At 42.0% G+C, this 22,551-nt stretch overlaps 2 protein-coding genes across 8 annotated transcripts in view; both read left to right on the forward strand.

The window, feature by feature from the left end:
* EML1 (EMAP like 1) overlaps positions 1–22,551 on the forward strand; it is a 338,018-nt gene that overhangs the window by 235,457 nt on the left and 80,010 nt on the right. The gene's annotated exons all lie outside the window — the stretch shown is intronic.
* Positions 11,374–22,551, forward strand: part of EVL (Enah/Vasp-like) — a 206,019-nt gene continuing 194,841 nt past the window's right edge. For both annotated transcript variants that reach the window (XM_090034011.1, XM_090034012.1), the window contains exon 1: positions 11,374–11,411. In XM_090034011.1, coding sequence (XP_089890137.1) covers positions 11,389–11,411 — 23 coding nt within the window. In that variant the 5' untranslated portion in view covers positions 11,374–11,388. The remainder of the gene's footprint in view (positions 11,412–22,551) is intronic.

Here is a 22,551-nt window from a genome sequence, read left to right on the forward strand (position 1 = left end):
GGTTTTAGTGTTTTTGGCTTAGTTTGCCCTTGATTTATTTGTTCAGTGCCACATCTTGGTGTACAAACACAGGTTTCAATAGGGATGACTTCAGAAATGTAGAGGGTTGGTTTCTTCCTAAAATCATCCTCATTTGTGTCACCCTGAACTATCTTTTTTGGGACTTTCAGTGCAGAATGAAAATAGAGACAAATAGTGGAGGAAGGTGACAGGGATAGAGGGATAAGTAGGGATCCTGGTTTTCTCTGATATAAAATTGGGGATTTTTTTTTAAAGAAAATGTATATATATTTTTTTAATTACAGAAAAATGTGGATTTGGGGTTACTTTTTATCTGAAAATTGAGGATTTTTTAAAATTGGAGAAAACCAGGATCCCTGGTGATAAGGTGTACTCTACTCACCATAGAGTAATATGGTGAGAAGACGAGGAGGATGATAACATGAGTAACAGCATTTTGGAATAACCTGAGTAGGGATAGTTTAGAGAGAGTAAAAGCTTAAAGGAGAAAGTTATAGTTGTAAGATAAAGAACAACATTGACATGGGAATTCATAGTAGCAACAAGGAGACACTGGGGTGTGAAGATGCTAAAGGCATGAAGCAACAGTTGGAGATTTGGGGTTGAATAGAGGGGAGGTGTCAGATTAAAGAAACAGATTTGGGACTCTGTTGTGGAGGCAGTGGATGAACATGTGGAAGGACATGGGTGATCCACTGAAGTCAGCAGGAAGACCTGTCAGCAAGAGGAGCAGGGTTTGGCTGGTGTTCAGTGGGCTCACCTTCTGCTGGCCTGCAGGCTTTATATCCAGAATCTTTCCAGTTATAGTTTTAACTGAAGTTTTAAAGGTGATTGGTTCATACCTATCCCATATATAACTCTGCGGGTTTGACTTGGGATGCTTTGTGTGGTGGCCAGTCTTACCTGGCTACTTCTAGAAAAGCATTTGGTAATGCTAAAATGATTCTGCAGTCTGACATCAAGGGTCGTGTCTTGCTCACCCAACACGTTTGCTATCTGGAGGAAGAATAATTTCATCCAGCACTGAAATAGTTGACAGTTAATCCTTGAAACGTAAGTCAGTCATCTAGTGAGAGGGGCCAGATTCAGTGGTGTTATGTATTAGATGTTAGATATTAGATTTGGAGTTCAGGCAGGGGGTGAATTCATGGTCCCTTCTCAACTGAGGCTCGCCCCAGAGTCTGGTACAGTATGTAAATGCATGCTGGAGCTCTGCAACCAGTACTCAGTTGCCTCCAAAGCTGGGGTTTCCCCTGGGCTGGCCAATAATCAGCTGATTGTTAGACCCAGCCTCCAACAACCCAGGGTCTTGAAACAGCTGTCAGGGGCCAATGCTGATGGAACTATTCCAGGCATTTAAGATGGCTTTGATATGTCACCCATGCCTCGCACCCATAGAGGGGCATGGGGATAACCACTGCATTGTAGACAGACCTTAGTTTCTATCTGCAGATCTCAGTCAGCAAGGACACAAAGAAACAGCTTTCCAAAATTTATGTTGGCACAGCGAACCCTCAGTTCAATTTCTGCGTCAAGACTGACTGACTGGGAGAGGTGATTGCCAAGGTATGGGAAATGCTTGATATTTTCCAGGGGCTCTCCACCAGTAGTAATTTGTTGGGGGAGGGGGACAACTTGTGCTGGGGCAGGCTGATGGGAGCACCTTGGTCTTCCCAATGTTAAGGGAAAGTCCTAGGCTGTGATAACCGGTGACCTTTTCTCAGGAGCCTTACTGCAGATTGGTCTCGGTGTGCGCAAGGATAACATAGCTTCAGCACACTGAAGGTCAGTGATGCCAGTCTTGGTAACTTTTGCTGTGAAGGCACTGCAGGTTGAAAAGCTGACCATTCATTTGATACTCAACCCCAATTCCAGGAGGAAAGCAGTTGCAGTAAAATAGATGAAAAAAAGGGTTGTGGTGATGGTGCAGCCCTGCTTGACACCAGTACAGATAGTAAATGGGTCTGTCTCTGATATATTGCATACATTGTGGTGGTCATCCCATCATGGAGTAGCCTGAGGACACTGATGAATTTCAGTGGGCAACAAAACCTAGCCAACACATTTCATAAGGCTTCATGACTGATGGAATTGAAAGCCTTGGTTAGGTCAGTGAATGCCATAAACAGCTCCTGATGTTGCTCTCTACACTCTTTTGGATCTGTTGTGCAACAAAAATCATGTCTGTGGTACCCCGAGATGGTCTAAAGCCACACTGGGATTCTGGAAGGACATCTTCAACAAGGGTTGGGGGGCGGGGAGGGAGAAGATGATTTAGAAGGATACAAGTAAGAATCTTCCTGGCAACGGAGAGGAGGGCAGTGCCTCGGTAGTTCCCTCACATTTGGGCCTGGCGCCTTTGTTCTCGGACTGAGTAATGGCCCGCCAGACTTCCTTGAAGGATGGGGGATCAGCAAGAGGTTCTGTTACTGGGTGTTAAAGGATGGGCTCAATGGCAGCTGAGACCTCAGATTCATGGTTGGGTAGCATCTTGAAGTGCTCCTTCCAGCGTTGCTTGCTGGATACATGGTCTGTGAGAAGGGTGGAGCTGTCTCGGGATCTCAAGGGGGATGGGCCATTGGAACATGGTCCGTAGATGGCTTTTACTGCTTGAAAGAAGGTTCTCTTGCCATGTTGGTCAGTGAAACTCTGAATCTCCATGGTCTTCGCTTGCCACCACTGGTTCTTGATGTCCCATAGCCTCCTTTGGACTACAGCTTTGAGCCAGTAGTAAGCTTCTCATTTTTGCTGGTTGGAGAGTTCGTTTTGCCAACTGCAGAATGTGGCTCTCTTCTGATGGATAAGTGCAAGGTTTTCCCCATTGTTCTTGTCAAACCAGACTTGGTGACGGTAAGAGTATCCAGTTGATTCGGTGCATAACACTCTTAAGGCCTGGATGTCCTTGACATCATTAGGTAGGTCAGAAAGCCTCTCAGTAAGGGATTGTTGAAGAGCCTTGCATCTAGCTTGGTCTTGGAGTGCCTTGATGTTAAATCTCTTCCACATTCCTTTCATTTGTTTCCAGTGTTGTGATGCAAGCTGCATGCCCATGATTGATCTGACTAAATGGTGGTCCATCTAGCAGTCATCTGCCCCTCTCAGGATTCAGGTGATATGGACATCAGTAGTCACAGTCTCTGAAAATAATATAGTCAAGAAGATGCCAGTAATTGGAGTGTGGATGTTTCCAAGTGGTCTTATATTTGTCACCCTGTCTGAAGATGGTATTTATGATGAGCAAGTCATGCTCTGCACATTTGCTGAGGAGGACACCATTGGAATTGACTTACCCCACCCCCTCTTTCCCAATGGTGCCATTCCAGAGTTCAGTGTTGCCCAACTCTTGCGTTAAAGTTGCCCGTGAGGATGAGGTTGTCTTCCTTGGCGGTGGCAGTCAGGACTGTGTCAAGAGCACAGTAGAACTGTTCTTTATTGACTTCTTTATTGTCAAGTGTGGGGGTGTACACATACTGGTTGTTACTGAGCTTGAGGTAGACAGTCATACAGTATTCATTAATGCCCACAGGGAGAGGAACCTAAACAGTATGATGTGGCCTTAGGCAGAGGTCCTTCACTGAAGGCTTAGGTCTAATGGAATCAGACCATAGCTGTTTAACTTCCAACAAAATAGCTGGACAAATACTCTCCTCCATCTATCCAGTTGGTCCAATAGAAGATAGTACCAAACAAGCCTTGCTTCTTGCATCTTCCTTGGACCATCACTGCTGGACCATCTCTCCAGCCCTACTACAGCTTTGAAATATACACAGTGCCTGCAGTCATTCATCCGTTCTGAGGATGAACAGAAGTGAAAACTTGAGTAGCCTTTCACCTCTAAATATACGTTTCTGGTGAAAGTGTGAGTGATCAATCTTCTGAAATCATGGAGAACCTGAGTTTATTGTTCTGTTAAATTTTGCAGTGTATTCCTATGAACTGTCTAACGGTGCCTTTTGTGTCAGTTATGATGTAGAAATTATTTCTTTCATTCAAATGTATACCCTTTTCCAACAGCCTCTTGAAACATTAGCTCACATCATAGGGACTCCTACCAGTATGAGATGTTTATGTAACAACAAAAATAAAATGCAAAAGCTTGACTTTGTGATTTTAGACCATTTAAAAGGGAAAAAAAAGCAAGGAACTGTACATTAGGAAGTTACTTGCTATTAGTGCATTATAATGAATAATAAAAATAGTGGGTTGATTTCCTTCTCTTTTTACTTGGCAATGCGAACTTTAGGTGTTATACCCATTCCACTGAAACTTTCAGAAGAGAGTCTCAGACAGACTAACTACAGAAACCTTATTCAGCAGGCCAGATTATACTGTGGTGTATACCTGAGCAATCCTATTGGCTGCAATGGGGGTTGCCTTGGTGTAAATGAGAGCCAGATTTGGCCCTCAGCATGTATACATTTGTAGTCTGAAAGTTAATCTTCATAGTTCACTTTGCTGCATCTTACCATGTAATTAGGGAGTGCTGTGCTATAGGAAGACAAAATGTTAATAAGGTTTGTTCTCCTTCCTATGTTTACTCAGGAAGGTGTCAAGGAATACATGGTAATATTTTTACAGGGTAAGAATAAACCATGTCCTGACAACACACTTGATAATGATATCCAGGCATTAATAGGCATTAATGTGCTCAGCTGTGTGTGGGAAGTAGCTTAGTTCATGTTGGCTGCCACTTTTGACTGCAAACACACCACCAACATGTAATTAAATGCTTTATAAGATCCCCTGGGCCATTTGGTTATTTGAAATCTACTGCATAAATGCAGAGTATTTTTGATGGCATCTAAATACTCTTTTTTGTATTCCACTGTATAGCATACACATGCTTACTCACCTCCAAATGGCACATTATCAGTGCGTTGACAGCCAAAAAAGCTCTGGATGTCTACTGAGTCTACTGATGGATATCAGTTCAGAGATTGTTTTCCTTCATATGTAATCATTGTGTGTCACTACACACAATATGATCAACACCATTGATTTTTCCCCTGCTTTACCCTTCTTCCAAAAAAGCCCAGTTTACTCAAGTATGACGTGCCTGGGAGAAGTTTCCAAATTGAAACCTACAGCTGCTTTTATTTATTTCCTTTTAGTGCCATCCCTGTTTACTATTCAGCTTTTGTATTAAGATACTGATCAGTAACAACTGTAATATTTTATCGGTGTGTCATCTTATGATTCTTGAAGTAGTATATTTCCTAATTGCAAAGTCAAGCTCTATAAAAAATAATAATAAACTCTCCCCTACAAAAAAACTGTGGCTTACTATTGTTCATCTAGAACTAAGTAAGACATTACTGCCTGTCTGCCTTTAATTTCAAATTCATGCAGTTCTGTAGCTTTCCTTGGTCCAGGGTTTATAGTATGCTAAATCCCTTTCTTTAAGGAGTCAAAAATCCAAGTGAATAATTTATTTTTAAGGTTGTGGTTGTATATGTGAATTTTTCAAACACTGTCTGGTATGGAAGCTGGTTAGATTTTAAGATAGATAATGACCTAGTTGCCTTGCTTTCCTAATTAATTTGACATCTAGTTCAAACACTCCACTGGTGTGCGTATGTTATCCATTTCACCTGTTTACTCTTCAAAATAGAGACCCTTTCTCACTTTATACAGCTATCGGCATAATAGGGCCCCAGAGTCTTTGGGGTCTTTGGGCAATACCAAATTAAAATGACCAATAATTTAATTGGTTTGCACTCAACTTTGAGTTTCTAATTTATCACTAAATTCTGATGACTCTGAAATCCAAGCGGAAACACTGGAAATTGTGGTCTCTCTCCTCATTCCTCCGACCTCCTTCCCTGAGATATAAAACACAGCAAGTGATTGTGTTGAAAAGGCCTTTCATTTCCGTGCCGGGATGATTTGCTGTTATGTGCTCATCAGCACCTTGTAGAGAGTGTCTATTAAATAAAATGGGATGCAAGCCCAGTGGGGTGATAGCAAAGCTATCGTGTCAGAGCACAGGCTTGGGATTTGACTTCAGGACACCCATTCCCATGGTGATGTTTAAGGACTATAAAACTGCAGGGGAGAAGTGGTTGATCTCCAGGCGCAGTCTAGGGGGTAGTCAGGGCAGACTTTGTGAAAATATCCTTGTTCTGGAATATTCTTAAACCTATGTGACTGGGTCCCTACAGAGGCATGTGAATGTGACAGGCAAGTTGGAAAACAGGATGTGCTCATTAATGCATTACTTGTATGCTAGTTTGTGTTTTGGGTTGTTTTTCTTTCAAAAACAAATTGTATTTGAATTTATACAGTTGCTATTAATAACAGTAAAGAAGATGGGGGAAATTTGTTCTTGATTATATTGTGCAGGCATGAGGAAGGGTGGAATTAGATTCTGGATATGCGTAACACTTTACCTCAGAATATTTCTTCTTAGATAGGTTTTTTTCTGGTGATAGAAAAATGTATGTGGTATTTAAATGAAGACCACTGACTGAACGAAGTAATGTATTTCTCAATCCGTATCACTCTTGAAGTATACAAAAATGATCTTATCTAAACCATGCTGTCTCACGGTAAAACATGTTAGAAATCCCACAGCTGAAAATGGGACTTGTTCATTTTCCCCTTCTCTTTAATTGGATGAAATTTGACTGTGAGCAGTGTTGCTACTTTGCCATGCAAAGTATTAATACCAGCACCTCGGGTGCTGAACATGCATGCCATTATTCGTAAAAGTCTACAAGGCGAGTCTAATTGTTCCAGGAGGTGCAGTACCAGAAAAACCCTTCCCTTCCCACACTCTGATAATACTTTCAAATATTATTTTTGTAATTCAAACAAATGGACTTTTGAACACAAAGAAAATTGTATTGAAAGGAGATATTTAAACAGTATCTCTGGATGGTATCTGATTACTGTATCTACCACTGTGCAGAAAAAAATAGTGCTTGTATAAATATCAGTACTGCTCAGTGTATATACTTGTCCTTCCTTATTTCTCTGCTCTGTTGCCACTCTGTCTTCTTCCTCATCAATTGAAAATAAATGCTGGATCATCCCAGCCATTTCCTTCTTCATAGTAGTTTAAATACTGCTTTCCTGAAATCATGACCCAGTCCAGTGATAAATGCTTGCACAGTGAACTTTTTCCTTTGAGATAAGTAAGTACTTCATTAAAATATCTTGGTCTGTGATACCAGACGATATCATTTGGGATCTAGGAAGGCGTCATGGCAACTGAAGTCAGCAGAATGAGTCCAGCACAGAGCAAGAGAGTAAAAGCTCAATCCAAGGTGAAATTCAGTTCTGTGCAGAAGGTCACCACCATTCCTGAGGTACCTCAACCCCACTTAAGCCCAAAGGGTGGATTTTACCTGCTGACCAAGCCAATTTGCTTCTGGCCTGTTCTAGATTGTCATATTTCAAATCCTCTTGCTCAGCTGCCAGAATGACCAATAAGGATGACAATTTTGGTTATTTGAACACTTCTATATTGGATAAACCACCAGCATATTTTACATGAAGCCACTAAATTGCTGTCAAATTGTAATAGATTATGGTAGCTATCACTGCTTGAGCAACCTGGATTAGATTCAAACATGAGGAGTGGGAGTCCTTGTTTGTCATTACCAATAATTATAATTTCCCAATGTCCAACTAAGTCTAATTTGGATTTATTGTTCTATTCCACAGTTACGGGTTTGGGTATGAGGTAGGTATTTATCTTCAGTTGTACTTTCCCTGCTTACCCAGCTGAAACAAATGACTTATCACTGAATTATTCTTTGCCTTTTGTGGTTTCTGATGCACATGGCTCCTTTTGTTCTCTCCTAGATACCATAAAGCCAGTATTCACTACTCTTACTCATGGATATGAGAAATTGAAGTTTGATTAAGATCAGGGTTGCCAGCTATTTGTAAGTTTACAGGCATTTTGTAAAAAAAGAAAAGGATAAAAACTCTTGTCTGGAAAAAAAAAAAGAGAGAGAAAAGGGGTAGGGATGGAGCTGTCCATAAAAAAACTAAGAAACCATGAGCTTGATTGAAGATCTGTTATCAGAAAGAAGCTGGATGCCAGTGTTGATGGACAGTGAGACCACAGCAACACCACTTCGTGTCCGAGTGGGTGAGCACCCTGCAGGGAGCTCTCTGTCTGGATTTGTGGGCCACAGGAGCCCCCCTTCCCCAGTCGCATGCTGCCACTGTATCCTATAGGCCATTGCCTGCTTGTAACAGCTGTTTGCCTGAAGGTGGGCATGTCTGTGCAGCCCCAGGCAGTCTGAGACACTAGGCAGGACAGGGAGGGTGGCAGTGTTTAATGGTTAAGGTTTTCTCTATGGTTGTATGTTTATCCCTTGTTACACATGTAATAAACTCTGTTTTAGCAAAACATTACTTGTGAGTGGGGAAGTTTGTTCACTTTGTTCCAACAGTTACATTTGCTTTTCAGGTTTCTTGGTGTGGGCTCAGGCCAGATTTAAAAGTTGTTGTTAAACCCTTAAAGTCAAATGTGACCCTTGTTACTGCCATTCGGAGCCTGGCAGAAAGGTTACATTCACATTTTGTAAAATATATCAGTTAAAGAATTTTATGGACTCAGTAAATAATAATAATAATAATTGGGTTAGCAACCCTGTTTAAGAAGCTTCTGGCAGGATCATTCCATTCTTATTGATCCATAAGGCATTGACATTTTTGCTGCCTCCTGTGCTCATTATACTTTTTAAAGTTATACAGACTATTGGGCATTCATACACTAATCTTCATTGATGTAGACAATGCGACATGTATATGGTCAGATTTTTCCTCATCATGGGACTCTCCATTATTTTGTTTCAAGAAATGACAGTTCCTTCCACTGTGTAGATCAAAGCTCCTAAATGGATGGTACAGAACTCTACAAGTAGTTGAGAAACCATTGGCTTGAAACTAAGGTAACTTGTTAAATGTCAGATTTTCAGTAAAGGTCCACTGTTGTAAAAGCTTTCTGGAGGGTGTTTGCCCTTTGCAGCATCCTGCAGCCTGGACAGAGTGGCCATTGATTACCATGTCATGGTTTGAACAGCAGCTTGTTTCTTTGCATATTTGTTCACAGCGGTTGCAGCATTGAAAGTCATGACAGTGATTTAGCGAGCTCAAATCCAAGAGGGATAGATTACTGTTTTGGAAGAATGATACATTTTTTTTAAATGCAACTTTTTATGGCAGGCGTATCAAAACCGAACATTACACACACTGGCCAAGCACACTTCCTTTGAAATAAACAGCAGTTTAGCCACTGTCTTCAGACCAGGATTAGGGGCAAAAATTAGGTGGGTGACCCTCCTTCAAATTTTCTTTCTTCATTTCTGTGGGCTGTCTCCAGACTTAACCTTGACTTTGAAGCTGAAATCCTGGTTTCATTGTAGCTTAGGATGAAACTTCTGTTGTTTTCAGTTGTGCCAGGATACCTAGACCTTTGTGTCTAGGTATTTTATGTGCTTTCACCAGATTGTATTTTGAAGAAGGTGACTTTCTTTTCTGTTTGGTAGCTTCAGTCTCTTCCCTTCCTACACCCGGTAAGTAGATCAAAAGTATTCACTTTTCATTTCACCTCTGCATTTTAATATGCATTTCAGAGGATAAAATACTTTCATACTTCTGTGGCCAAATTTTACCCTTTGTTTACATCAGATATCAAAAGGGCATAACCAAAGGGAAAATTTAATCTTGTGCATTCTTATTACTGCAATATTGTAACAGTAATACAACTTTTTATAGCAGGCATATCAAAACCTAACATTACACACTGGCCAACCAGGGCATGTAATGTTATTATGACAGGAGTTTTTATTTCTGTTGTCACAACTTATTTTCTGTTACACAATCAAATTCAGGGTTTTCACTGTTCCTTTCCTACTTTCATCCCTAAAGAAAAACCCTTCTTGCTCCAGAAAAATGTAGTGTCAAGTTTTTGTTAAGACTGTAGTGGAGGTTGGTTCTCTTGGAGGTGTCTTCTTCTCTGAAGGCTCCTTGGGTTTAGGGTTAGCTTCTTGGAATCCTCCAATGAACCTTCACGAGGTGCAGGTTCTGCCTAAACAAATAATGGCTTTGATCCTAGCAGTGTTTCTAGCAGTCTTCAGCTCCCCTCAGTGGTGGTGTGTTGCTCAGCAGGCAGGGGAACGACAGCTCTATTGTCTTCTAATTTTCTACTTTTTTTTTTCTTTAGCAATCATGCTTATTAAAATAAGGTTCTCTCTGGTTGTTACTGACGAGCGTATGATTGGTCTTTTGAAGCATTCTAGGAGTGCGTCCTGCATCTTCCTTATTGTTTTTTTCCCCTTTCTCTACATATACTAGATGTAATTTTGTTCTCCATAGCCTGTGCTTGGAATATCTTTTAGCTCCAGTTTCTTGCTGTATACCATTTGTACTTTGGTGGCATCCTGTCACACTCCCTTGTTCCATGTTTTCATCATGTGACTTCAAAGGCTTTAAGTTCTGTCACTGTTTTGGGGAAACTTTCCATTCAGATGAACATGTGTTCTCTTCATCTAAGAACTTCCCGGGGTGTTTTAGTCTGTGACTGGGCAGCTGAAGAATCTTGAATCACATGCCACAAATCACAGAATTGTCAACTCTTCCCATTTCTATTTTTATCTTATTTTAAAATATGACTATTTGGCTTTTATCCGTCTCTCTTCAGTTGCACTCCTGTGATTTTTTGGCATTAAAGCCTGAATTTGACTTGGCACATTCCACACATGTTGTTACAAATTGAATGTGATAGCAGAGAATTCAGGGGTGAAGGAGTTAAATGGTCAGGAATAGTCTGCAGTAGAAAAACTACTTAATATGTTCTGGCATTTATAGGAGGGGGGGCTTATGGTGCTGATCTTCTGTTGTGACACTGACAATTCAATATGCATAAAAAACACCATGAGATAGTAAATATCACTGCAAGCTAAGAAAATCAGTGTAGATGGGCCTAATTAATCTATCAGATTGAAACATTAATACCGTATGTTAGTTGGCTTTCTCTTTGTCCTCTGTCTGATTCTGATGTAAAATGTGAACAATCATTTAGCTACAGAGTCTGTCATGTAAAGTATTTGACTTATTTGGCTAGAATAATAAAGATACCGGGCTGTATTCTTGGAGTATACTGCATTAATCAGACTTGCTGGAATGATCACATGGTACTCTATCGCCTTTCCCTGTTAGCTGCTGCTTGTCAGCAGCTGGCTGAGCTGTAGGCTGCAGGCCAGTATCTGCATACCCTTTCCCTTCAGAATATTTGCAATATACTGTCTCTTAATTATGCATCTTGCTGCAGATTGACAAACTAAATGGTATTCCTGCACATTAAGAAGAATATTTTAAATTTCAGCGAATTTGTCTTGTTACTAGGCCATGTATGCATTTGAAGAATTCAGGTAGGCTCTCGGTTTTATACATCAGTGTGCTTGGTTTTTGTTCTCACAAGGTTTTTGCTGTGTAATGTCAGCCTACATGTTAGTTCTTGAAGACGCAAATGTTTCTTGAATTTTAAAATATCTACCCTATGTATTGTAAGGAATATGTAGAAGGATGAGATGCAGGTAAATGATAGCTAACTGCATGATGCAGTGCAAAGCTGGATAATTTATTGTATCTTGCACATATTTTATAGCTGTATAACCAGACACTGCAAGTACAGTATAGAGTTATAAATATAAAGCAAACTGTTCTATTGAAAAGGTCTCTGCTATTTTTGGTTCCTTCAAACCTGACAGATGCTTGTTCTATAAGGAATAGACATCATGATAGTTAAGGGAGAAAACACTGATGTCTGGATCATATATGGGTTTAGATTTTGTGCTGCTGCAGATATACATGCCATTTTCATAATCTTGTAGCTGCTGATATCCTGTGAATTGCATTTAAAAATAATCTGACTAATTTGGGGTTTGGGTGGGGTTTTGTTGGCAAACATTTGAAGTACTGTGATTGTTAAAGTACAAAATTAGGACCTTGTTGATTAGTGCTGTTCAATAATGTACCTTCCCCCCCACCTCAAATATGCGTGCATCAAGGTCTGTTAAAATCATGACAGGCTTTTGAAGCTATATGAAAGAAAGCAAATAGAGGTACTGACACAATTGATGATTTCATCTGTAATGAAACTGTATTAGGGTCTATTAATTTTTCTGACCTTTCATGGGCCTTTCACTTTCTTAGGTTTATTTGGTTTCTTAATGGTCATAACATAAAACTGGCCAGATAAAAATGGTGAAGTGTTATGACAACATCAGGGTCATCTCCTGCTATGTTGTCTTTCTATGGCAATAATTATATTAATTTTAAAAATACCCCTGAAAACATTGGGGGGGTATGATATTATTTAAGTAGTATATAACTAGATGAGTTGATCAGTTGTGCATACACGATTGGCATTCTCCACTTGATTTTTTTTTTTTCTCTGAACTTTCAAAATTTCATACCAAACGTAGACAAGGTTGTCTGCTAATCTGTGCTTTGGCAAAATGACTAGGTTTTTAATGTTTTGATACTGAAAAATGTCTGGGGTTTTTGGTCTCATCAATTTCAAATGGAAATGAACGATGGGGGAAGGGAATTAAGAAAATGTCCCATATCCAGGTGTAAAACTGTGAGGAAATGAAGGCTTACAGTGAATAGAAGTTATGCTGTTTGTGGAATGCAGCAGGATGGTGCTTCAGTAAAATCTTTTTTTTAAAAGGATTTTACTGGAACACCATGTAGTACTATGTAACTGCAGTTGTCATAGGATTGTCAAGATATGATCACAAATTTTTATGCAGCCAATTGCCGACAGTAAATTAAGATGTAAATAGGCACCAGACTGACTAGTCGTTATCTATCTCTGTATGAGTTCATAGTTATTTGTATTTCACCTATGGAATTTAAGCATATTATTAATACAGCAATGCCGTGATCAGATTGTTGCTGGAAGATACGCTTTTGAAAAGTCTACTTTAAAAGCTCTACCTGTTTTGTTTTGTTTTGTTTTGTTTTCTTGTGGCAGACCCATTCACAGGAAGAGATCTCAGACAAAGACCTTTACTTAGTGTAGCAATGGTATTTAAATGCTGGTCTGCACATTGAATAAGACTTGTGAATTTTCTAGTCTTGTCCTCTTAGGCTTACTTCGAAAATAATGTTAAACATTGCATGTCTAAACTGTGAGGACATTTTAAGATCATCCACCCATACGGGCTGTGGCATCTGGTCGGTAGCCTTAAGAATGATATTTTATTTTACTCGGCATTTAAGTGGTGTTCCATTTTAGGCTGTATCTTAGAGTTGGTCTTTTGGCATAAGGCTGTATTTTAAAGTTGGTCTTTTTTCAGCATTCTCCCTTATGCCTGGTAAATGTATTTCATTGTAATGGAACAACAGGATATCTTACAAGATAAAAATGTTTGGCCTAGTTCAGTATTTGGATAGAGAACCTAGAGCGCCCAGGGGAGTGGTTCTCGACCCAAGGCACTCCTTCATAACTTTCCTGAATTTAGCAGCACCCAATTGCAAAAACTAATTGTAATCATTTCTTGACTACATAAAATAACAGAGCAATTATGCTGTTGCAAAGAATTCAGAAAAACCACAGCAAGTCCAACTTTTTTTGCCATTATGGATTCCTATGTGAAGTCTCTCAGTTTATCTCAGGAATTATGTGTAGGTAGGTGTCTGTATACCTTACAGTGCTAATATTACTGTAACACCCCAGAAAGGATGTTATTATCCCCAGTTGAGAACCACTGATGTAAGGATTAGAAACGGAGTTGATGAATCAGTAGATGGTGTTCTTCTCTGAATGCATGGCTTAAATGGCATTAGAGGGCCTTAAAAACCCACGAGACTCTGAAAAGTGGGTGCAGGCTAGCACTCTGGCTTAATTCCAAGTGGAGTGATTGCTTTCTCTTTATTTAAGTTCCCCCTACAGTTTCAAGTTTTTCTCCTCCTGGCCTAAGTGGTTGTGGAGCATCGTGCACTATTGCACAACTGCTGGATTTTTCAAGCATTTCACTCCGGGGCTGGTTGAAGTGACCCTGGCGTGCTGTTTATAAAATACTTTTTTGTGAAGTGCTTTGGGATGAAATATAGCCTTTGTGGTGATGGGGCAATGAGCCAAGACTTAAGCCCCAGAGAAACAAAGGGATGAAACCTCAGTGAGAATTTACTAATTCCAGATGTGGCCTTAACAGTTTATGTTCTTGAAAGGGAAGAAGGCATTAACTCCAGAGCACTGTTACTTCTTCCCTAAGAGTCACAGTGACACAAGGAGCCCTATGTCAGTAGTAACCTTGCCACTTTGCACCTTTTGAGGATCTGGTCTGTTGTCTTCGTTGTTTGTTTCTTTTTACTGTGTCCAGAGGATCATTAGCCCCTGGTATGTTTTATAGTTTTTCACAGTTTAATGTTCAACAACCTGTGAGAGGTACAGAAGATGCTATTCCTTTGGCCAAGAATAGACTGTACATTTATGCTCAGGCTAGATTAGTCTGTGTAGCACCAGGAGGGTTTGTAAAGCGAGTGCACCTTTTATCATGCAGCCACAAAACCAGCATCTGTAAGTTTCTGATGCACCTGACACCATTGTATTTCAGTGTTTTTAACAATGAACTTTCTATTTCTTAGGAAAACCAATAACAATACAAAAAGGACAGCAAGAGAAAGTCAAAATGAGCTGTTCCTGAATACAGCAAAAACCATGGTTTGAGGTATTAAGCTGCGGTAAAACACCTCAAAGTAGGCACCCAAAGACAAAGGCATCCCAAATCCCTAGTCACTTCTGAAAATGTAAGCCCTTTCATTTTTCTTTCTCAAGAAAATATCAATAACCAAGATGCAGCAAAGCAATAGTTTAAGAAATCTTCCAACTTCTACAAGAATGTGTAGGTTTGGGGTACAGGTTTCAAGAAGTGGAGCCATCACATTGTTCAGAATTGGTCATTTTGACGTCACAGGTTAAAGGGAGCAACTAGCACAAAATTTACAAAATAGGATACCTTGTTTGTTTTGGCAAGAAGAGAATAATCAAGGAAGGAAAAATGTTGAAGTTAAATGATAAAACCAAAGGGGCAGAGGTGTGTTTGAAATGGACTGCATTCAGGGTTTTACAGGACTGGATGCTATTTTTGGGCAGCATTTGACAGCGTCTCAAAACAATCTTGCCTGCAGCACTGAACTTACTGCAGTTGCAAAATTACATACAAAGCCTTCATGTGATACTTCATAACCACCAGCAATTAACCAGTAACAATATAAACCAAACGTTCCAGCTGCAACGGACTAAATCCAGTTACGGTTGAGGTCATTCCAAGTTCCTAGTCATTAAAAACACTCTCCTCAGATTTTCTCATACAAAGTTCTTCTTCCTTCTTTAAAAACAGGATAGAGTGTAGAATCTGGCATAAATGTATTGTCAAGATGGAAGATTTTAATTCCACACAGGAGTCAGAATATTTAGGTACGATTCCCAAAACAAATGCAAGCTTGTCATGTGTGCATCTCATAAGACACGGTACAAGAAAGCAGCTTAAGTGCAAGTGGTAAGTTTGTGTTTGCTGTGAGAACCATGGCTTGAAATCTCTCATAGATGAGAGAATTAAAACCTCAGCATTAATATTAAATATCGTTTAAAGCCCAATTTTGGTGGCCTTACTAAGGCACAATTTTCACTGAACTCACAAAACTGGAGCCACCAAGTATTTTTGCTTCAGTGAAGTCCACAGAATCCGGTTTCATTTTTTTTCCTCCAAATTGTATGAATGCTGGGAATATTTTCAAGTGACCCGTCAACAAAGCATAACCCCTGAGAGATTCTTGTTTCCTCATGGGAACATTAAATTCCCTCCCTTAAACAGCCAAATGAGTAAAGAAAAGGTTGCTGTTGCATACATGTTTTATTGTCTTGGTAAGTGAGTGTCAGAGAGGAAAGCAAAGAAATAACATGAGGAAAACTTCACTGCTCTATGTATGACTCTGAAACCATTTGCTGATGATAATGATGGGAATAACATATTCTAGCTATGTGGTATTATTTACTGAAGATAAAACCAGCTTTGTCCCAGTAAATAAGGTGGTAGGGATATTTTTATTAGCAAGCTAAAATTCTTGTGAATTGTAGTATAAGCTTGTCTTTGAAACAAATATGCTAGAATCGTCAGATGTCTGATGCATGCACCAGGAGGTAAACCTTGGCTCTCTCAAGTCAGTGGTAAGGCTCCCCTTTCCATATAGGGAGTCTAGCATAGGGGTGGGGGAAGGGCAGCTGTGATTGAGACATTCAGGAGATCTACTGCAATATCAAACATTTGCAGCAAAAAGATCTTCCAAGGGGAGAAATGGCACCAGGTTCCATGGGCCCTCTACCACATGGAAATTGGAGGCGTTTGCTCATCACTGGTATGTCAGTGGCAGATGTGTTCCTGTTGTACTGTCTCCGCACGTTTAGAGTTTGTCTTTAGCTGAGACTCAGCTGCTTTCAGGTCGTGCAACTGTTGCATGTTATCAGAGATGTATTGAAAGGTATGCCTGTCTTTTAAATAATAAAGAGAACCTGAATAACCTATTACAAAACCCATGAAGGTCTGTCTTGAAAGAAATGAAGCAAGTTAGTTTGCATAATACAATGATTTAAAAAACACCTCTGTATCCCCAAGGGAAGGATGAGTTAGCTTTAGCCCAAACTGCCTCTCTTCGTTCTTGAATCAAAATGCTGTAATGGTTTTGGGGGAAAAAAACAGTTTAAGGCAGTTCCCAACATGTAGTCCCAACCCAGTGCTGCTAGCCTGCAGCAATGAATCCTCCTTGACTGAAGTGTTGGATTTCCATAGGATAATGCTTTCTCTTAGCCTCAGGCATTGTGTCCAAGGGAAGGTACTGTAGCTATCCTCTCACCCTTTCTAGTACAGTGCACCTGACACATATGTTGCGTGATTTCCCTTACTTAAAAAAATGAGTAAGCCAAAGCACCACGTGCACAATTTATCATGTAAAGATACAGCTCCAAATGTATATGTGCCCATAACCCAAGGGTGTTGTTCCATGTTACACTTAGGCCATACTAAAGGCAGTTAAAACACAAGCATCCACATATTAAAGTGGGAAAACTCAAGCTAAGTGTCCTCTAAGTGTCTCAAAGTCATGCCACTTTGGGCAAGGATTATCTTTGAGTTATGCTTTACAGGTCATGGTTCAGTAACAGCAGACTGCTCCCACACGGATAAAGCGAGCATTTTGGGTTCTCCAGCATGGCATGATGCCCCCCCAATCCCCACCCCCTCTGCTCTGTGGACAAGCTACCCTCCTGAGCTGTGCTGCCCAGGGGATGATACTGCTCAGAGGCTGCCTGTGCTGGGAGTGGGATTGTGGCAGTGGCAACATGGAGCTAGGGAACCCTCTGCTGACTCCTGCCAAGCTGATTCCAGCCCTCAAGCCAATTCCAGCTCTCTCAGCCTTCCCCAGAGAGGACTGCACCTTTCACTTGGAAGTGGGCAAAAGCCAAGACAAAGTTCAGTTAACCTTGGTTGCTCAAGTTAACCTTGATGGGAGCTCTGACTTCCTTCCTCACCTCCCCCATTCCCATTCTGTGGTTGGAGAGGCTGGAAAGAAGCATGAAACCACTGGGATTTAGTGCAGCGGGAGCTTGGAGTCACGGGGGAGTGGTGGCAGAGCCGCTGGGGTTTAGCACAGTGACTCTGCTGGGCCTCCAGGACTTGGTGTGACTGGAGCATTGAACTATAGAGAAATACGCCTATGTGTTCCCCATGGGTCCATGCTCCTGCCTGTGTTAAACAGGTCGTGACTGGCTCACCAGAGTCCCAGCCCTTTCCTTTATGCGCAAGATGGCACTAAACTGGTTTGAACTCTTGGCTGGACACTGGTTTGAACACTTGGTTCAGCAGCTCATACACAGGGGTCTACTGAACTTGAGTAGGTTGCCTGGCCAATTTTGTGGGGAGATCCCAGGGCTGGTGACTATTTTTACAGGCTGAGTATGGTGCCCCCCCCCCGATTTGGCCAAGGGGCCCCAGTAATCCTGCCCCTCCCCTCAGATTGCCACATGGCCCAAAACTGCATCTTAATTACCTTGATTAAGCCCAGGGAAAGCCATTAATCCATGTGTTAATTCAGGGTAATTAAGCCATGGTTTGGGGCCATCCCCAGGCAGCAAGCTCCTTGATTTTGGTGGGCTCACTGCAAAAAAACAAACAAACATAAAACCCAATTTACTAGCAAGCAGAGAGTCTTGGAGCATGGGAAGGAAAAGGATATGGAGTGGGGCTGCTCACAGCAGGAGGTGCAGAGGCTCTGTCTGTAGCCCTCACACCTGCTGCTGCAAGTAGCCCAGCCTTGGAGCCTGCCCTGGTTGATGGTTTCTGCAAAAAACTGTGCAATTGTGAATTCAGTAGGTCCCTACTCAAAGTACTCATATGTTCAAACTGTTACATGTAAACAAATTGAGAATGATGCACATACACTACAGCAAAACCCCATCCAAGTTTAACACTCCTTCACCCAGAGTTAAAATTGGAGAGGTTTTGCTGCACTTGATCCTCAGCTCATTCACAGATAACAATTAGAAGGTACCAGCTGTTCCCCTTTTGAAAGGGCAGGCTATGGTGTAGTAAGTCCCAGCCCAGGGAGGTACTGCAGTCTGCCTGTAGCCAGTAGGACTGGAGCTCTTAGATGCTGGTCCTGAAGCTGTTATTTGTGTACTGTCTGACATTAAAAAAAGGTACTTCCCTGATTTTGATACAGAACGTTGGTTACTCAGAATTTTCCCTCCACGTCAAGTGATTATGGAGTCACTGTCCCTTTACATTAATATTGGTTTAACTAAGCAGCAGCTGAGAGATGAATTGTTAGTACAGCCAGCGGTGAAAACTCAGGTTTAGAGCTAGAGTTTGGACTACATTACCCTTTTTATTTAAGGGGACATCTCTCCTGTTGAAGTTGGTGGGAGTTGTGCTTCTAAGAGCAAATTAGGATGAGAGCATAATGTGATTCATTGGGTACTGCTGAGTGGCAGCTGAATCTCAAGGTGTGAAATACATACTAGGTACAGCAACTTGTTAAAACAGGTTTCTTTTCTTGCCCTGAATCTGGATCCTTCTTGTGTGTTGTGTGATAGATCATGGAGGGGACAGGCAGCCCAACAGCAGATAGGGCAGGAAGCAGAGCAGAAGATTAGAAGAGGAAGGGGACTGGAGTGGCACTAGGGGAGGATTTGAGGGTTAGTTGATGGTACACCTGCCAAAGAGGTTGGCCTCCATTGCTCTGAATGTGGGGGCTGAAGATCAATACTGATTCAGAGCAGAGGGTTTTTTCTATCCCAGATGACTAAATTAGGTGGATAGCCTTGAACTTTAATTTCCAACCCCCATGTTAGTGTCTGTAAGCATCAGTATGTGGCATGGAAGAGTTCCTTGAAACCATTAGGGCTCCAGAAAACATTTTTTGGCTTTGACGAAACAGCATGTTATCATGAAATGTCATGTGTTCAACAGTGCTCCTCCAACTCTAGTGATTACTCAGGCTCATTTTTGCAAGGCTGTGTTACCAACAAAATATTAATCAACAGAGTTCTGATTAAAGGTTGTTCAGTTTCCTTTTTCGGTCCCTGTGACTATATTTGAGATTTAAAGTCAAGTCCTACTTCCAGCATTCCCATGGAGGAGGAGATCTTAGGACCAGGTTTTAAAAAGTCTGCTTAAGCTTTGATTCACTTCTCTCTGTGGGAATGGCCAGATTTTCAAAGGCCTCTGCACCCAGCAATCATCCAAAGTTTTCAGTAAGAGCTGGTAGATGCTGGGTTACCATTCAAGTGGTGACATACATGGGTTGATTGAAACCTTCTGAAAACACAGCCTACTTGTGAATGCAGAACTGAATACAGGTGTGCATATGCATAAAAGCAAGAGATTAGACACAATATTAGACTGGAAAACCCCCAGGTGCCCTAAAAACGTCATTTTCTTGCATCCACGATTTTCTAGGTTAATGGCAAGCAAATAAACTAGGTAAAGCATTCCCCCACAAATACTTACATAACCTTCAAATTAGTTTCTTTTAGAAGACTTCAGCATGAAGTCAACAAGATGATTGGGATTCTCTTTTCATAATTTAATTGTGTGTGTGTATCTTTTAGTAGTTGAACTAGTAACAGTCACTACAGAATCAGAGAGAGGTAGGGCTAGAAGGGACCTCCAGAGGTCATTTAGTCCAACACACCCTGCCTGAGGCAGGATCATCCCAATCCAAATCATCCTCTACAAACCATCATCTAAACTCTACATAAGATGACCTCAGCCCTGATACAACACAAACCTCACACCCTAACCTGCCACAGGTAAAGCAGGGGAACCAGGGCAGCCAATGTCCTGCTTCTATGAAATGTTGTCAATATATGCTCAAGAGATCTTGGGTAGAGGGCCACAGCCCCTGCTACAAAAGGAGGCAAACCCTCCCCCCTCCCAGTCCATACCAGCATAACTACTGGGTAAAATACCTTTCTGACCCCTAATATGGCGATCAATCTGATCCTGAGCAGAGGGCCAAGACCCTCCAGCCAGGAACTTCTGCCTTTGTTCCCAGCAGGAGCATTCGCACACTTCAGTCAGACTACAGTCTTACCTGTAGCCGATACCCAGTGCCTCAGGGAAGGCTTAAACACTCTGACACACGTAGCAGAATGCATGGGGGTGTGTGGAAATGCAACCAGCAAAGCTCAGAAGCATGGGAAGTGCCCATTGTAGACTGTAGACATAGCTACACCTAGATCAGGGGCTGGTAACCCCTGGCACGTGTGCCGAGTATGGCCAGCGCCAGCTCTGGGTAGCTGCTGATTAGCCACGGAGCCCGGACTGCTCCCATGAAAGCCTTGCTGCAAGCAGCCTGGGCTCTGGCTGTCAGCAGCTACCCAGAACCTGGGCCAGCTGCAAACATCTGCTGCCTTTCTGCCCCGGCCCCAGCTGCCTCCCAGCCCCAGACCCTGCCTCAGGCCCCAGGGACAGGCCGTGGGATCCAGGGAGGCAGCATATACCAGCAGTGCTCCCCACTGCGCTGCCTTTGCCACTTCTGCAAAGCAGCGTTGGAAACTGGTGCAGCAGGGCACAGTGCGGGGTGCAGAAAGCTGCCTGCTCCCAGCTCCTCACTGCCCTGCCACACTTCCCCTGCAGGCAGGGGCAGCAGCGAGGGGCACATCCCTGCCCTGTTGCTCCCATGCACATGTGACCGGGGCCAGGGCCAGGGTGGACAGGCAGCAGATGTTTGCAGCTGGCCCAGGTTCTGGGTAGCTGCTGACAGCTACACAGCCTGGGCTGGGGGGCAGGGGCTTTGGGTCGGGGGCAAAGGTCCTGATCAGGGCTGGGGGGCAGGGGCTTTGGGTGGGGGGTAAGGAGGACAAAGAAGTTATCCTGCCATGTACCCCCTGCCCTTATTTTGCTTTTTGGCATGCCAGCACTCCAAGGTGGACATTGTGGGGGTTTTCAGCACTCTGGCCAAAAAACATTGCCTACCCCTGATCTAGATCATCCCCGACCAGTAGCTGTCCAACCTCTTGAACACCTCAAGTGATGGAGAGTTCACAGCTTCCCTAGGCAGTCTCTTCCTCTGCCTCACTATTCTCACAGTGAAGAATTTTTTCTAGAGAATCTAAACTTACTTTGCTGCGTCCTTCTCTCTGCAGCCAGAGAGACAAGGTGCTTTCCCTCTTCTTTATGGCAGTGGTAGCTGAAGCATTTTCTGATATGAAAACAAGCCAGGGCTAATATTAAGGAGGTCCAGCTAAGCTCCTGGAAAAATGAGTTTACAATGAATGGCATGTACCATGTCACCATGACCTTGTCACCATAGAAAGACTTCAGGCAATGGCATCTATGCCTAATGCTCATTCAAGCAACAGTTACTGGGAATAAACGAAAGCATGTCCCAGTTATGCCAAATAACTGCAGCATCAGTGTGGGTGCTTTGAAAACAAAGAATAAAGCCCAAGCTTATCTGTATTCTAGCACATACAAAACAAACCCTGTTAACCCATGTTGCAGTGCTAAGACTGCAACCTGTAAGCGTATGGTTTGATGCCATTGGACGCATACTGTTATAAACTTGAGACAATCTTGTTGCAAGAACTGTGTGTAATATAGATATAAGTAATGCTGTGGGGGAGCGGGGTGGATCTCTGTCAAAATATGGAGTTGAGATTTCAAAGTACTCACCTGCATGCCATGTTGATTGACAGCACTGGTGATGGGTAATTAAACCACCAGACCAGATCCTGAATTGATGTAAAATTAAATCAATTTAGCTACCCTAATTTTACTTGCATCAATTCAGAGTCTGGCCAGTTTCAGCTATGCCCAGATTCACACAGGATTAGCTCCTACACCCAATTTGCACATACTTATGAGGGGCAGTGTAAAAAGGAACAGAAATCTGATTTAAAAATAGGGCACAAAATGGTGTAGAGAGCTTGCATGTGGAGAGGTTATGTGAGCTTTGCTGATAGAGGGCATAACAAGATCTAACAGCTGGAAGTTTGCTGGA

This window comes from Crocodylus siamensis, chromosome 2 (genome assembly GCF_052110815.1).
Source record: "Crocodylus siamensis isolate JL-2025a chromosome 2, ASM5211081v1, whole genome shotgun sequence".
NCBI lineage: Eukaryota > Metazoa > Chordata > Crocodylia > Crocodylidae > Crocodylus > Crocodylus siamensis.